This window comes from Polypterus senegalus, chromosome 16, assembly GCF_016835505.1.
Source record: "Polypterus senegalus isolate Bchr_013 chromosome 16, ASM1683550v1, whole genome shotgun sequence".
NCBI lineage: Eukaryota > Metazoa > Chordata > Cladistia > Polypteriformes > Polypteridae > Polypterus > Polypterus senegalus.
Window position 1 is genome coordinate 16,501,086 of NC_053169.1, and position 15,021 is coordinate 16,516,106.

The 15,021-nt window shown below is 36.2% G+C and overlaps 1 protein-coding gene across 3 annotated transcripts in view; it reads left to right on the plus strand.

Annotated features, from left to right (window-relative positions):
• Positions 1 to 15,021, plus strand: part of birc6 (baculoviral IAP repeat containing 6) — a 250,266-nt gene that overhangs the window by 40,156 nt on the left and 195,089 nt on the right. For all 3 annotated transcript variants that reach the window (XM_039739062.1, XM_039739063.1, XM_039739064.1), the window contains exons 9-12: positions 197 to 255; positions 1,986 to 3,380; positions 8,899 to 9,048; positions 12,148 to 12,373. In XM_039739062.1, the coding sequence (XP_039594996.1) occupies positions 197 to 255; positions 1,986 to 3,380; positions 8,899 to 9,048; positions 12,148 to 12,373 (1,830 nt within the window). The remainder of the gene's footprint in view (positions 1 to 196; positions 256 to 1,985; positions 3,381 to 8,898; positions 9,049 to 12,147; positions 12,374 to 15,021) is intronic.

Here is a 15,021-nt window from a genome sequence, read left to right on the forward strand (position 1 = left end):
AAAATATTTCTTAAGTACTTTTCAGATTTATATTATGTTTGTGGTTGGTTGTGCTCAAGTTCAGATTTTTGATTGATAGCACTGGAATTGGTTGGTTTGAGTTACTGACTAACATGAGTGAGCCTTGCACAACCTTTTATAAGATAAAATAGGGTTTGAAAATGAAAATACACTATGTATTTCTTATTAATTTTAGTGATGATCAACTGGAAGATTCAGATAGTGAAGATCATTCCCGATCAGAGTCTATCACAGGTAACTTTAAAGACCATTAAAATTAAGAGTCACTATTATTGATTAGAGGATTGTATGTAAAATTAGAGGTTAAATGTATTAGACACAATTTTGTTTATTGTAACCTGTTTTGCATAAAAAAAAAAAAAATCAGGAGTGGTCTCCCCACGACTTTCTTGTATACTCAGATATGGGGATAGATGTTTAAGAAGTAAACTGCAAGACAATGATTATATTTTTGTTATGTACATTAAAGTGCTATCAACAACAAATCCAATCAAATGAATGATATATTGATCGATTATTATAAAAGTAAAGTTGAATAAATCCGACTCTGCAGCTATATGAATAAAAGGTAAAGTACCACTTCCGGTTAGTGGAAATATCCCAAAAGTTGATAGAAATCTACATTTTGTACCTAATACTTGTATGCAAAATTTGGTTGACCTAACTGAATGAAATTAAGAACGTTTTAAAAATATTTCTGGTTATTTTTGGGTCCCCCCTCGTATATATATAAAAATGATATTATTTTCGGACTCGGGGAGGTTTCAAAATCTCAACATCAAATCTGTGGACGATTACAATACTTTCACTATACTTCGTATATGAGAAATTAAAAAAAAATTAGAATAAAAAAAAATTGAAAACTCCTTAGCTACCTTCGGAAAATAAATTTCATAAACTTGACAGTATTTAACATATACTTTACATATACTTTACCATCATACTTTACTATGAATATGATGTGACCTGCTTTGTATGCAGTTACCCTTTCTTCGACCAAACATAGTGATGGGGTGTGTATGGCCAAAAAGCTCAATTTTGTGTCCTCTGACCAAAACATGTGATTCCAGTTGTATCTCGTGTGTTGCTTGGCAAAGTTGAGACACTGGGATTTGTGTCTTAGACTCAGGAGAGGCTTCTTTTTTGCCACTTGTTGTCCATAAAGCCCTGGTCATGGAGGTGTTGTATCACAGTTGACCCTGAAACTATGAATCTCCAAGGTTCAACTAAACTTTGCAGGTGTAAAAGTGTGATCTTTGGGCTCTTCTTTGACTCCCTTAGCATCCTCTTCACTGTGGCAATATGCAGATGCATCCATCCCCTTCCTGGTAAATTTTCAACAGTTGAAAGCTTTTTAAACTTTATTAAGGCCCTGATTTTACTCACTGGTAATTTTTAATTGAATACCTATTTTTGTTGCCATTCCCCAATCTAGGCAGCTCAAGAACTCATTTGAGTTGATAGCTCTTTGGTTTTACCCATGTTGATGGATGACAAAAGGATTTTACCTGTGTATTATCTTGTATTTATACCCCAGTGAAACAAGAATTGACCATAGATAACAGTTCCTAGACACTAAAACCAACATCAAGAAACATTTTTTCCCCAAAGATACAAATTTAGTTGGTGTTCTTCATAGTATTCTTCAAGGGTGCCAATACGTTTGCCATGTACAGTATATGTTTTTGACAAGTAAAGTATTCTGAAGATATAACAACACTTTTGCAAGAATTGTTTTTGTTAAATAGTCAACAGTTTATCTGAACATTTGAGAAATGTTAGAGTCATTGTATTATCTTTATTATATTAATGTTTTATTCACTTTTTTGAGGGGTGCCTATATTTCTGGAGTTGAATATACTTTTTACACAGCTTGGTTTCAACTTCATTGTTCGATTTAATGGTTAAGCTGCAGCAAATATTTGCAAATGGTGCTTTTTCTGACAATCCTATCTTTTTGACAGGGCATATATCTCAGAAGGAGGGCATGGAGGTTAACCTTGGTATCACAGCACTTAGTATTCTGCAGCAGCCTGAGAAGTTACAGTGGGAGGTTGTAGCCAATGTCTTGGAGGACACAGTTAAGGATCTGGAGGAACTTGGAGCTAATCCTTCACTAGCCACTACAAAAAGTGAAAAAGTGAAGGAAAAACATGTTGAACATCACAACATTCCCTTTCCTTGCCTTCTAGCAGCAGGGTTGTTGAGCTACAGGTCACCAGCAGCATCTCCTCTCAGTAGCAACTCCCGCCGATCGCTGGATGGTTTGTCTAGGACTCAAGGGGAGAATTTTTTGGAGCAGGGTCCAATGGACATTGAAACTTGCAGTAATTCTGAACTTAGTTCCCCATTTGTTAGGAGGACTATGCCTGTGCTTTTGCTCTATAGCATAAAAGAATCGGATGAGAAAACGGGTAAGGTTTTTGCACAAATGAACAATCTAATGAGCAAGAGCTTGCATGATGAAGGCTTCACTGTGCCTCAGATAATAGAAATGGAATTTGATTCTCATGAGCAGTTGTTGCTCCAGGACCCACCTGTCACTTACATCCAGCAGTTTGCAGATGCAACATCTAATCTTGTTTCTATGGATTCAGACAAGTGGAACTCAATGGTACCAAAGCCGGGGACACTGGTCCAGTGCCTACGACTGCCTAAGTTTGCAGAGGATGAGAACTTGTATGTGGATTCCATTACTCCTTGTGCTGATGGAGTACACCTGTTGGTAGGACTACAGTCTTGCTCTGTAGAGTCCCTGAGTGCAATAAATCAAGTGGAAGCCTTGAATAACCTAAACAAATTGAATTCTGCATTGTGTAATAGACGGAAAGGAGAATTCGAACCTATCCCTAGTATAGCTAATGGCTTAGGCATTGGTGTCCTGAAACAAGGATCTTCCCCTGGAGCACAAACTCCTCTCATTATTCCTCCTGAGCAAAGGAGTTTGAGTGGAGGGTACTTAGTACTGTATAAAATGAACTATTCCTCCCGGATAGTAACGTTGGAGGAGGAGCCAGTTAAAATCCAGCATATCAGAGACCCTCAGGATGCCATTACCTCACTAATTTTGCTTCCGTCTGATATTTTGGAAAACCGAGAGGATGACTGTGAGGAAGTTTTGGAGGAGGTCCCTACTGCGTTCAAAAATGGGAATGTTAAAGAAAAAAAAACTGATGTTTCAGGTCTTGGGCACTTGGTGGTTACAACTCAGGGAGGTTACATAATGATATTAGATCTGTCCAGCCTGGAGGTATTGGCCAAAGTTGAGCCACCAAAGAAGGAGGGCGCTGAAGAGCCAGATCCCTTTGTCTCAGTGACTTACTGCTCTGGGACGGACAGGCTTTGTGCCTGTACTAAAGGTAAAGTTTTGGTGACATTTTTGATAACCGTGCTTAAATCAGTTTCCATGGAAGTATTGTTATGAACAAATGAATGTCTTGTTCTGCTCATTGGGAAACTTAAGATGTGACATGATTTTTATGTTTGCTTTATGATCTTCATCTTTATTTGAATTTAAATACGTTGTTTTTTTTGTGAGTTAGTGTATTTTAGAAAACTGATTTAAACCATGTTTATTAAATTCTCTCAATATTTTATTGATGTTTTTTACCTCAGTTAAACTAGAAACTGAGAGTCTTAGCCAAATTGAAAGTGGATATTGGTAATATATACTATCCCAGTTTTATCATTTGATACTGATTTGATTTTATATTTCTCCCCCTGTAAATAGGTGACATGATTTACTTGTTTAAAATTATGAAGGGAATTAGTCCAGTGGATCAGAATGGTGACTTTAAAATTAGTTTAACAAGAACCCAAGGACACAGTTGGAAACTTGTTAAGGGGAAATTTCACACAAACATTAGGAAAGTTTTTCCTTCATGCAGAGAACCACAGACACTTGGAATAAGTTACCAAGTTGTGTGGTAGACAGTAAGACTTTAGGCATTTTCAAAACTTGACTTGATGTTATTTTGGAAGAATTAAGTAAATAGAACTGGCGAGCTTTGTTGTGCTGGATAGCCTGTTCTCATCTTGAGTGCTCTAATGTTCTAATGTCATGGCTCCCATCTATCTAAATATATGTATTATAGGGTATGCTGAAAGATTGTTTTTAATATGCAAAACTATTAAAGCTGCACACATCTCATCATATAATGCATATAATTTTAGGACAGAAATTGTGGAAAAATAAACAATGTTTATCATTTATGGAACATTTTAACATGCACATTTGAATTGTTAAAAATCTAATAAACTGGATGTTCATGAAATGCAAACTAAATCTATGTATCTTGGGTGTTAGAAATTTTCATCCTAATAACTAGGGGGCTCTGCCCCCTGCTTGCTTCGCCTGCCAACCTCTGTGTGGGCCCTACATGCTCCTCATTTCCTGGATCTGCGGCTTTCGACAAATCGTGCTTTGCTTTATGGATAAACACAAATATCAACTCGGTCTTTGATATTTCCGTCTTTGAGTATCATTGCTGATAATTCGTCACATGTTGGTTTATTATATATGCGAGTGTGATCTTTCCATTTCATATAGAAATCCAAGAAAACTTTGTCCGTGTTTTTCAGATAAATTTTTTGTAAAGTGCAATACTTTTGGACTTATGGATTTGTATCCATTATTGGCTGTAGAATTTCTAATACATCTGATCGTTTAACTTTTTCGATACTATGCTGCATCGCTTCTTCGTGATCATAAATATAAACCTGACCGAATTGTGGTTTCTTTGAAATTAAACTTGTAGTAGCTCTGTCATACCACTTATGTCCATTTATTCGATCTCTTTTCGCTGTTCTGTTATTTCAGAGTAATAATTTCCATTTGTTAGCACTAATAACAGATATTAGTTTTTTGTGACTTTCAAATTTTAGTACTTTCATAATCTCTAACCTGCCTTGCATGTGTATCGCGGCAACGTTTTTGAACCTCTTTACGATGTTCTACTTTGTCTTCTACTCTTTTTGTCTTTTCTTCTTCTACTGTTTTTCTTTTATTTCCGCCCCTGCTTGGACCTGTTAGGGTTTCAATTTATCTCTTGGCACAAAGCGTCGTCTCGTGTGACGTGAAAATTTGTCTCTGAAAATGTCTTGTCTCTCCTCATCCCAACCTTTTTTTTTATATAATAGAAAAACATGATTTATTATCAAAAAATTGTGATGTTTTGCATCTCTTGTGAACATTCAAAACACATGGGGAAAATGTACAAAATCAGCATCCTGATTAGTTTTCTCTCCCTAGGCAGTAACATGGAAGAGAATTCATTCAGTATTTCTCAATGCCTGGATTGCACATTTTTATTATGTGTCTTGGAGTTTTAAATTTCTAGTCACTTTCTTGTTTTTTCCACTATGACTGATTATTTTAGATGAAAACCATCCAGCATAAATATAGCATCTGAAATAAGAATTTAAAGCTGATTTTTCTCAAGATGCCACAGTACCTGAACTCTCTGTGATTTGCTATGAAATATGTCAGCATGGGAAAGGCGCTATATAAATAAAATATTATTATAAGTTAATTCAACATATATAAAAGCAATTGAACATTTCTCATTCTATGCAGGTAGACCAGTCCTGAAACATTTCCATGTTACTTTTATCCTCACTCTGAACGTTCGCCCCTTCCTCCCTTGGGTGAGCTACTGCCCCTGTAGGGTGAACCAAACTTCTTTAGGTGGCAGTGACTGCAGTGCTTCCAGCATGGTCCAGGAATATTTCATACTAGCAAAATACCCGAGAGAAGTAGTGTGTTAAAGAAGTTAAGAAAAAGAAAAGGAAACATTTTAAAAATAACGTAACATGATTGTCAATGTAATTGTTTTGTCACTGTTATGAGTGTTGCTGTCACATATATATATATATATATATATATATATATATATATATATATATATATATATATATATATATATATATATATATATATATATATATATATACATACACACACACACACACACGTAAACATATATATATATATATATATATATATATATATATATATATATATATATATATATACTGTATATATATATATACTGTATATAACAAAATCCCCACACTTCGCAGCTACGAAGTACTGCTTTTAAATTTTTATTAAGAAGAAAAGAAAACCTTTTTAAACTGAGGGAAAATATACCAATAACTATCTGTTAATCTCTTTGTATACCACATTGTGAGTTCAGCACTCCGGTTGTAATATGACCAAGCTGGGCACTGAGCTTACTCTTGAGAATGTAACGTATAGTTGTCCAGGAGAAAAGCAATGTTGCCTCAAATTAATGGCAACCTTTTGAAGGGTCTGTCCCTGAGACTTATTGTCATCGCGAAGCAGAGCCTTACTGGAAATTGGAGGCATTTGAATTGAAATGGGAGATCACGTCGTTTCTCCTTGCTTTGCCGTTCTGTACTGTTTTATTGTTCGTTTATTACGATTATTATAGTTATTGTGTAGCTATTTGAGACTTACTTTACTGTTCAGGTACCCATTTCCTTTATTTAATCCGCGGCTTGTACGCTATTTTTTGTTCATTTATTACGATTATAGTTATTTATTGATTCCCTTCTTTAGCTGACTGCCTGCTCATATAAGGCGCTCCGCTGGTTTTTTGTGAAGCAGCCTTTACACAGCTTCTCCGCTGTTTTATAAACAAACGACATATAAGGTCATCCTTTTTCCTTGCTTCGCCGAGGAAGCTGCCTTTTTATTTAATCCACGGGTTTTCCGCTGTTTTATTGTTTGTTTATTACAATTGTTATAGTTCTCTTTGTATAGCACGTTGTCAGTTCACACGCCGGTTGTAATATGATGAAGCTGCGCGAGGTCACTTTTGAGAATGCAATGTGTAGTTGTCCAGGAGAAAAGCAGTCTTGCCCGAAATCAGTGGAAACCTTTTGTAGGGTCTGTCCCTGAGACTTATTACTTGTCATCGCGTAGCAGAGCCTTACTGGAAATTGGAGGCATTTGAATTGAAACGGGAGATCAGAGGGTATAAAGGGGTTTCGAGGAATACATTGAGTGTGGAGAAACTCTAGAGACAGCGTGTGTATTAATTAACTTGTGGATTTTTCTGTGAGTATTTGGTGGCAGCGTGACGAAGTTGCTTCCGCAAGACTGCGTTAGCTGTGGAGCTCAACTTGGAGCATATTCTTTTCCTACCTTGTCAATTGTGTAATGCGGTTTTTGAACAGGTTTGATGCATGGAAGTGATCACTCGTACTGCGTTCAGTCAGTTCACGTGAGCTGTAATGTTGCGATGTCCACGGCTTTATTTAATGTTAGCTAAGACCCGGCACTTAAAAGTTTCTCGCTATAGCAATTTTAACTCCGTTACAAAGTGATCCAAAGTCTCGTTTATACCTCGTGTCTTCTCATTAAACTTGTATCTTGCGAATAAAGTATTCGACGAAGGCATGACAAACGGCAGCAGGAGCGTGTCCATAAACTTAATTTAAGCTTACGGTTTACACCGTGCTTTGTTTCCGCAGTAGCTGTACTTATGAATAAGCTTGTATGTGTTTTTCTTCAGCGCTCTTTGGAGCTCTTCCTTGTTTTCTACGTATTGCGTTCACAGTCAGTTCACGTGATTACGTGGGAGGCGTGATGATGTGACACGCAACTCCGCCCCCCACGGGTATTGACCTAAAGTCCTTTACAGTATATGGAGAAAAATAGGTTCCAGTTATGACCATTACGCGTAGAATTTCGAAATGAAAACTGCCCAACTTTTGTAAGTAAGCTGTAAGGAATGAGCCTGCCAAATTTTAGCCTTCTACCTACACGGGCAGTTGGAGAATTAGTGATGAGTCAGTGAGGGCTTTGCCTTTTATTAGTATAGATATCTCAAACAGTTAATGTATTTCACAAATGTTTTCTAGTGTTCTAGTTCACTCCCATATTCAAAAGGCAATAAATTGTCACTGAATGAAAGAGTGTGTGCTTGTGCGCAGTGAACCCCACAATAGACTGATATCCCCTTACTCTTAATGCTGTTGGTAAAGTTTTTAGCTTCCTCACAAAGCTGCCCTATAAAATGTGGATTAAAATAAATAGATAACTGTTCCAGGTTCTGTCACTTTAAATCATTTAATCTTCATGTCTCAGGTGTAGCCAGCACCCCTACAGCAAAACTGCTCTGTCCTCAGACTGTTAAAGCTATTTGTATACATTGACACAGTAAAAGTAACTGACTTGCACATTATTAAAACAAACTCCCTTATGCAGTATAGATAAACTTGATTGGAAATGCAACTTGTACTTGATAATTAGATTGTTCACTCAAAATAAACATAACCTTCCTACGATAGTTATTTGTGTCTGTTATTCAGTGCCCATATATCTAATATTGGTGTCACTTTTCTCAGTCTTGCTCTCCGTTACCATTGATCCTCATAACCACGTATGTATCCATCCTGTTTTTGAGGGTTTTCTGTGCCTCACTAAGGTAAGTTGATTACAATTCACAGTGTAAAACATGAGTGTTGGATTTACTAGGATTTGCTGTCATTCACACACGTCTGTTTCTCTGGGAGCCATGCATTTACTGAGGTTTTAGCACTCTTTGAACCTTTTTTGTTATTTGTTTCCCCTTGGCGATTTTGGAAATCAAATAGCTTTAAAAGAAGTTAGGTTGCCTATATGATTTAGAAATCTGATACACAATGTCTGAAATAAAAATGTGATCTTCAATAGTTGTTTTAATTATGCAGCATCTATTATTTTATTTCTTACACAAATAAGACATCTTTGTTGTGCATCTAAAAAAATGCTTTTAAGGGTAATGTTATTCCACTAGATTTTTAACCCCATCTACTGTTTTTAACACATAATTGAACATATGATAAACCGAGTAATTTTTTTTTAAGGTGGTGAACTTCATTTCCTTCAAATTGGAGGAGCATGTGATGATATTGATGAATCTGATATATTTGTTGATGGTCCCCTATCTAAAGGGGTGGAACAGCTTTGTGAAGGTGTTAAACCATCCTCTAACCCTTCAAGTCCTGGGGTTGCAGGTGAGAAATTTGTTTTTTTTTTTTCTTTTTTAAAATGTTATGCATTCTCAGTCTTGTTGCTTATTTGAAATAGAAAATGCCACTTAAATGCTACCTTGTACTACTATATGCTACCTATGCATTTCTTATTCTGTCATTGGCTTTTCTTCTAAATATGTGGTAACTAATCAAAGCATTATATCAGAAACTAAATTCTAACTGGTCACTATTACATTGTAGATTCATTAAATTTGAATCCTGACTCATTTATGTTTTAGGTATTTAAAATGTAAAAGTGAGTTAATATAATTATGGTTTGCTAAGGGAAGACAATACATTTAAAAAAATGTTTCAATGCACACAACTGTCCATTGAAAGTAGTTAAGGGATATATTTTACAAGTAAACCTTCTAGTAGACCGTGAGAGAAATGCTGCAAGTTCAGGTTACCTTAATAGTTAAATTTAAAACAAACAAAAAGTTCTGAATTAATGGGGAAAACATTTTTAAGCATTGTTCAACTCCTTGTTGCTTTGTTACTTGCATCGTTAAATGCCATGTTATGGCTTGACAGTAGGTTACAGGCTCACAGTTCAGGTTTATTTAAAGACAAAGCTGTATGAGTGCCTGCATAAAATTAAAAGATCCAAAGAAGAGGAATAGTTCACTTCTTACAAGTGATCCTGTGGACAGAAAAGAAAAGGAAATGCTGCTGGCTGCAACTGCCGAGGTGTTAAATGCAGCTGCCAAAGAAGAATATTTAAGGTTGCACTGTCGGATTAAAACTGAGAGAGCCACATCAAGTAGTTAGAGACGCCTTCACAAGCCAACGGCAAGACTCATCATCTGTCATGTGCATTTTTAATGACTCTGTACCTGTCAAGTGATCAGTCTGTCTGATTTGATCCTCTAAGGATAATGTCCTATTTTAATAATAACTCGAGAATATTCATACATCTTTTGTTTAAAGTTGTTGCAGTGAAGAATTTTAGTCCCCTTTACACTGTTAATACTGCCAGAACTACTAGTCTGACAGTAAATCTTAAAGCCATTTACAAAGGTTTGTGTCCTGTCATTTATCTAAACATATAAAGGAGAGTTGGGATCTGAGAGACTGTGTTTGTGGAGGGATGGAGAGTTAAGGCGGGTGGGGGAGTCACGTGATCATCTCCCCTCCCATTCACGTCATTTCATTCACTTCATTTCGCTCCGAGCTGAGCTGAGCTCCGCAGCTGACGAGGTCTTGCCGTTCTTTTTCCTTACTGTTTAGTCCTCTCTCCTTTACTGATTTATATAAAGGAGAGTTGGGATCCGAGAGAAAATTTATATATTTTGGCTCCAGCAGGACAAACCAAAAATATTGTATATAAAGAAGCTCTATAAGTCGCATGTAGATACATAATTATTCCAACTACAGCGACTGCAGCGAGAAGCGCACGTGGTCTGCTAGTGGTTTATATTGAATTGAACTGAGCTTGGGCCATTGAGTGCACAGAAAAAGATGTACATGTCATATCAAAAAATCTGTTTCCTGTCAAAAGTCTGTTTGTTGTTTGGCATAAGTGAGAGCCTTGTAAACATACTTATTGCAGAGTGTGGTTTTTGGAAATGGCAGTGTGCTCTTAAATACTCTTTATGTCATGGCATGCAAAGTGTGAACACCTTCCACTTGTAGACTTTGTTTTTAACTTCATTTGCACCAGTTGAAGTTCACCACAGCAAGTAAATACAAGATAAAAAGCAATGACTCTTGCAAAACCAGCCAACTCCTCTTCTGATGCAAGAGGTAATACCAGGATGCAACATGATTCTATAGTATAGAATAGCCTTTATTTTAAAAAGAAAAGATTGATTACTGCATTTTGATAGGAAACTTGCTCTAGTTATTAATACCCAACCTCCAATTTGGAAAGAATGTGCCTGTAAAATAGTGTGTGTGTGTTAAGTATATTCATTTGTGCATGCATGTATTTAAATATGTATGTATGTGTAAATGAATATATATTTAAATAATCATTGTTTGATGGTGTGCAGTATAATAGTAATTTCTGTAAGTTCAATCAAAACATAAAAACACACACAGACACATATACACGAGTTGTTCTTTTTTATGGTCCTTGTCTAAAAATTCTAAAATTATTTTTGCCAGAACTATAAATATGTGTCTTTGCCGCTTTAATTTTAAATCACCCTTTTCTTTAGAATCAGCTTCCTTAATTGTAACCAGATGTTGCTACAGTGAATGCTAAAGGGAGACGATCACTTCAGTAAAACATTCCTTAATGAGCATACAAGTGAAAATGGCAGAAATTGTTCCCCTTTATCATTCCATGTTGTTTGTACAATTACTGTAAGTGAGCAGGCTGTACAGAAAGAGTGAATGAAATATAAAACGTCAAAAATAAATATTAAAAGCTGTGGCAAAGAATACAAATATTTACTGCATGACATTCGTAGAATTATTTGTCGACCAGATAACTAAACAATGTGATCAATTAAAATAAAGAGTGACAAACTGATTGTGGCATTGATTGAAATAAAAAAACGCATCCTCCAGGACTGAACTTGAGTCACTTGTTTAGACAATTAGTTGATTTTTAATTCTTTGAATGCCTTTATTAAAGTGCTGTACAAATGATTTTAAAACAAGTCACAAAAGTTTATTCTAAACAAAATGTCAATGCCAAGAAACCTGATGTATAAAATTTCATTACATATGTTGTGCATGTTTTTATCTTTTTTAGATAAAAAAACAAAAAACCAAAAGTTAAAACTCTCAATACAAAACAAATTTCTTACTTGCATATACTAATCAACATATAGCATGTTGTCACTCTGCAATGCCATGATTAGTGAGCAGAACTACATTTTCTCAAATCTGTCTTTTTTACCTGAAAAATCTAAGAACACAGTTTGTAGTAAAATCTACCATTCTGCCATTAGGGGACATTTCCACTTGAACATTACATTTATTTTTTGGAGGTTAAATTATTTCTGTAATGGATAAAATGTTTGTAAATATTTTTGATGATTAGACTTTCCTAAATTATGTCAAATTGATAACAGTTTTGAATGACATTACATATTTGTTTCTTTCTTTTTAATTCTCTTGCATACTCAGGAGTTGACCTTTTGGTGGAGCAGCCCTTCTCTGCAGAAACCCTGACATCTCTAGTGGAGCTGACTCGCTTTGAAACTCTGACGCCACGATTCTCAGCAACAGTCCCACCTTGCTGGGTTGAGGTGCAGCAAGAGCAGCAGCAAAGGAGACATCCACAGCACTTGCACCAGCAGCATCAGGGGGATGCAGCACAGCACACACGCACTTGGAAACTGCAAGCTGATGGGTAAGTTGATTGAAATAGTTTATTTTGTCTAGCTTTAATGGTTGAGTTGTTTTTGTTCATGTAAGTACTTGAGAAATGAAAATGCTTATTAGCACAATATGGAACTAAACTGTTACAGTCAACCCTCGTTTATCGCGGTTAATCCGTTCCAGACTCTGCCGCGATAAATGAATTTCCGCGAAGTAGGATTCTTTATTTATAAATCGAATATTTTCGCAGTTAGAGCATAGAAAACCTGTTTACGACCTTCTAAATACAGTAATCCCTCCTCGATCGCGGGGATTGCGTTCCAGACCCCCCCCGCGATAGGTGAAAATCCGCGAAGTAGAAACCATATGTTTGTATGGTTATTTTTATATATTTTAAGCCCTTATAAACTCTCCCACACTGTTAACATTATTAGAGCCCTCTAGACATGAAATAACACCCTTTAGTCAAACGTTTAAACTGTGCTTCATTACAAGACAGAGATGGCAGTTCTTTCTCACAATTAAAAGAATGCAAACATATCTTATCTTCAAAGGAGCACCGTGAAGAGCAGATAATGTCAGAGAGAGCGCTCGCTAAGAAAAGCAAACAATCAAAAAATCAATACGTGCTTTTAAGTATACAGAAGCACCGCAATAAAGCGGCATTTTGTAGAGGAGCGTCCGTGTCCTCTGTGCAAACAGCCCCTCTGCTCACACCACCTCCGTCAGGCAGAGAGAGTGAGAAAGATAGAGAGAAGCAAACAAGCACCGCGCGGGAAGCATATCTTATAGCATTGAGGACTTTTAGTTAATATGTAATACATGCTCTGATTGGGTAGCTTCTAAGCCATCCGCCAATAGCGTCCCTTGTATGAAATCAACTGGGCAATCAAACTGAGGAAGCATGTAACCTTAATTAAAAGACCCATTGTCCGCAGAAAGCGGCGAACCAGCGAAAAATCCGCGATATATATTTAGATGTGCTTACATTTAAAATCCGCGATAGAGTGAAGCCGCGAAAGTCGATATAGCGAGGGATTATTGTATTTCATTTTAATGACAATATTTTTGGTCATTTCTTTTTTTTTTAATATATATATTATTGGGTTTGAATTTATGTGTACAAAGTCATGATTTCTTACTACCCAGGATGGTTACAATTAAAATTGTATCCACTATGTATTGCTTTAACATGCCTTTGTTAGGACAAATTGCAATGTGTGGAGGTGAATTTGACTGTGTATGGCTAGCAGTTTCTCAGCTTTGCACACAGAATGTGGCACCATCCCTTCCAGAAATGTTATATCCCACCCATCTTGAGCCATTGCCTGTTGTCATTGTCTAGCATGCTTAGATCTGTCTGACTCTGACTGGCATTGCACCCTTAACCTTTTAAATAATGATGAGCCCATATGGTGGCTCCAGAAAGGTTTTTTGGGACGAACCTCACTGGGATATTAACCAGCTGGCACTTCTGTTCTTTTATCATTTATTACTGAAATTACTTAAGATTCAACACAGCATTTGAAAAGCAAGTGAATCCCACATAGCATCCATTTTGTTTTTGATGACTTGGTAGGTTGTTTATATGCATTTCAAAGTCTGAAAAAAAATGTCCCCTGTCTCATGTCTGATGCTAACAGGATAGGTCTTTGAATCCCTATGAGACACCATATTGAATTGAGCTTGTTTTAACAATGAATGGACAATGAAAGCATGGTTCCATTACACTTTATAGATTTTCATGTGCTGTTAATCAGGTGCCTTTTTTCCCCTATGTGCCATATTTTTATATCACAATTCCCTACAGCTGTCAGCAGACATACAGCCTCCTGCCCTCTGACATGCGCACACCTGATCTTCCTTAATCACTTGTTGACTTTGCTAAAGGTTTGTCATTTTAGGAACATAATGTCAATGATTTGCAGGTTTTTGTTTCATGTTTTGATTCTACAGATTTCACAAAACACCACCACTGGTTTTGTTGCCTTGTGTTCATAAGTCAATTTTTCCCCCCAAACTTTCTTTTGCTGGTTCAGTTTTCACCATCAGTCTTCCTTTCTTTACAACTTCATTTGTTTTTCTTCAATCCTATTTATACTATCTTTATTTAATATCGTTCTCTTTTAAAGTATTAGTGGTGTGTTCACCATTTCTTCATGTTCCTTTCCCTGTAATGTGTGTACCCACTATTGACATATTGTGCCTTCTTTCAGCTTCCTAGATTTTACTAGAATTCAGTTTATTTTCTCCTGAAGTAACACAATTTTTTCCTGCAATATTTCTTCATCTTCCTCTGTAAAACCATGTTTTGACATTTCATAAATCTGCTCCGGCTTGTTTACATTACTCTTTTCTTTAATATGTTGCTACTACTTTCGCATCTTAATTCCTGCCTCTCAAGATTAATTAAATGGCTTATATTGTGTATTTATATTGCGTTTAGCGCGTTGCCGCATCCATCATATGACGAACCACCTGGATTGGGACCCGAATTTCTAGTGACAAGTTAGATGCCAGATCACATCAGCTGTTGATATTGATGATTGTAAAAACTACAAATAAAAAGCAAGATAATTTGGAGCTTCAGTTAAATGAAGTTTCAAGTCCTGGATTTAGGCATTAATTGGTGGCCATGTCATTGTTTTTGTGGAGTTTTCATGCTAGTTGGTTTGTTCT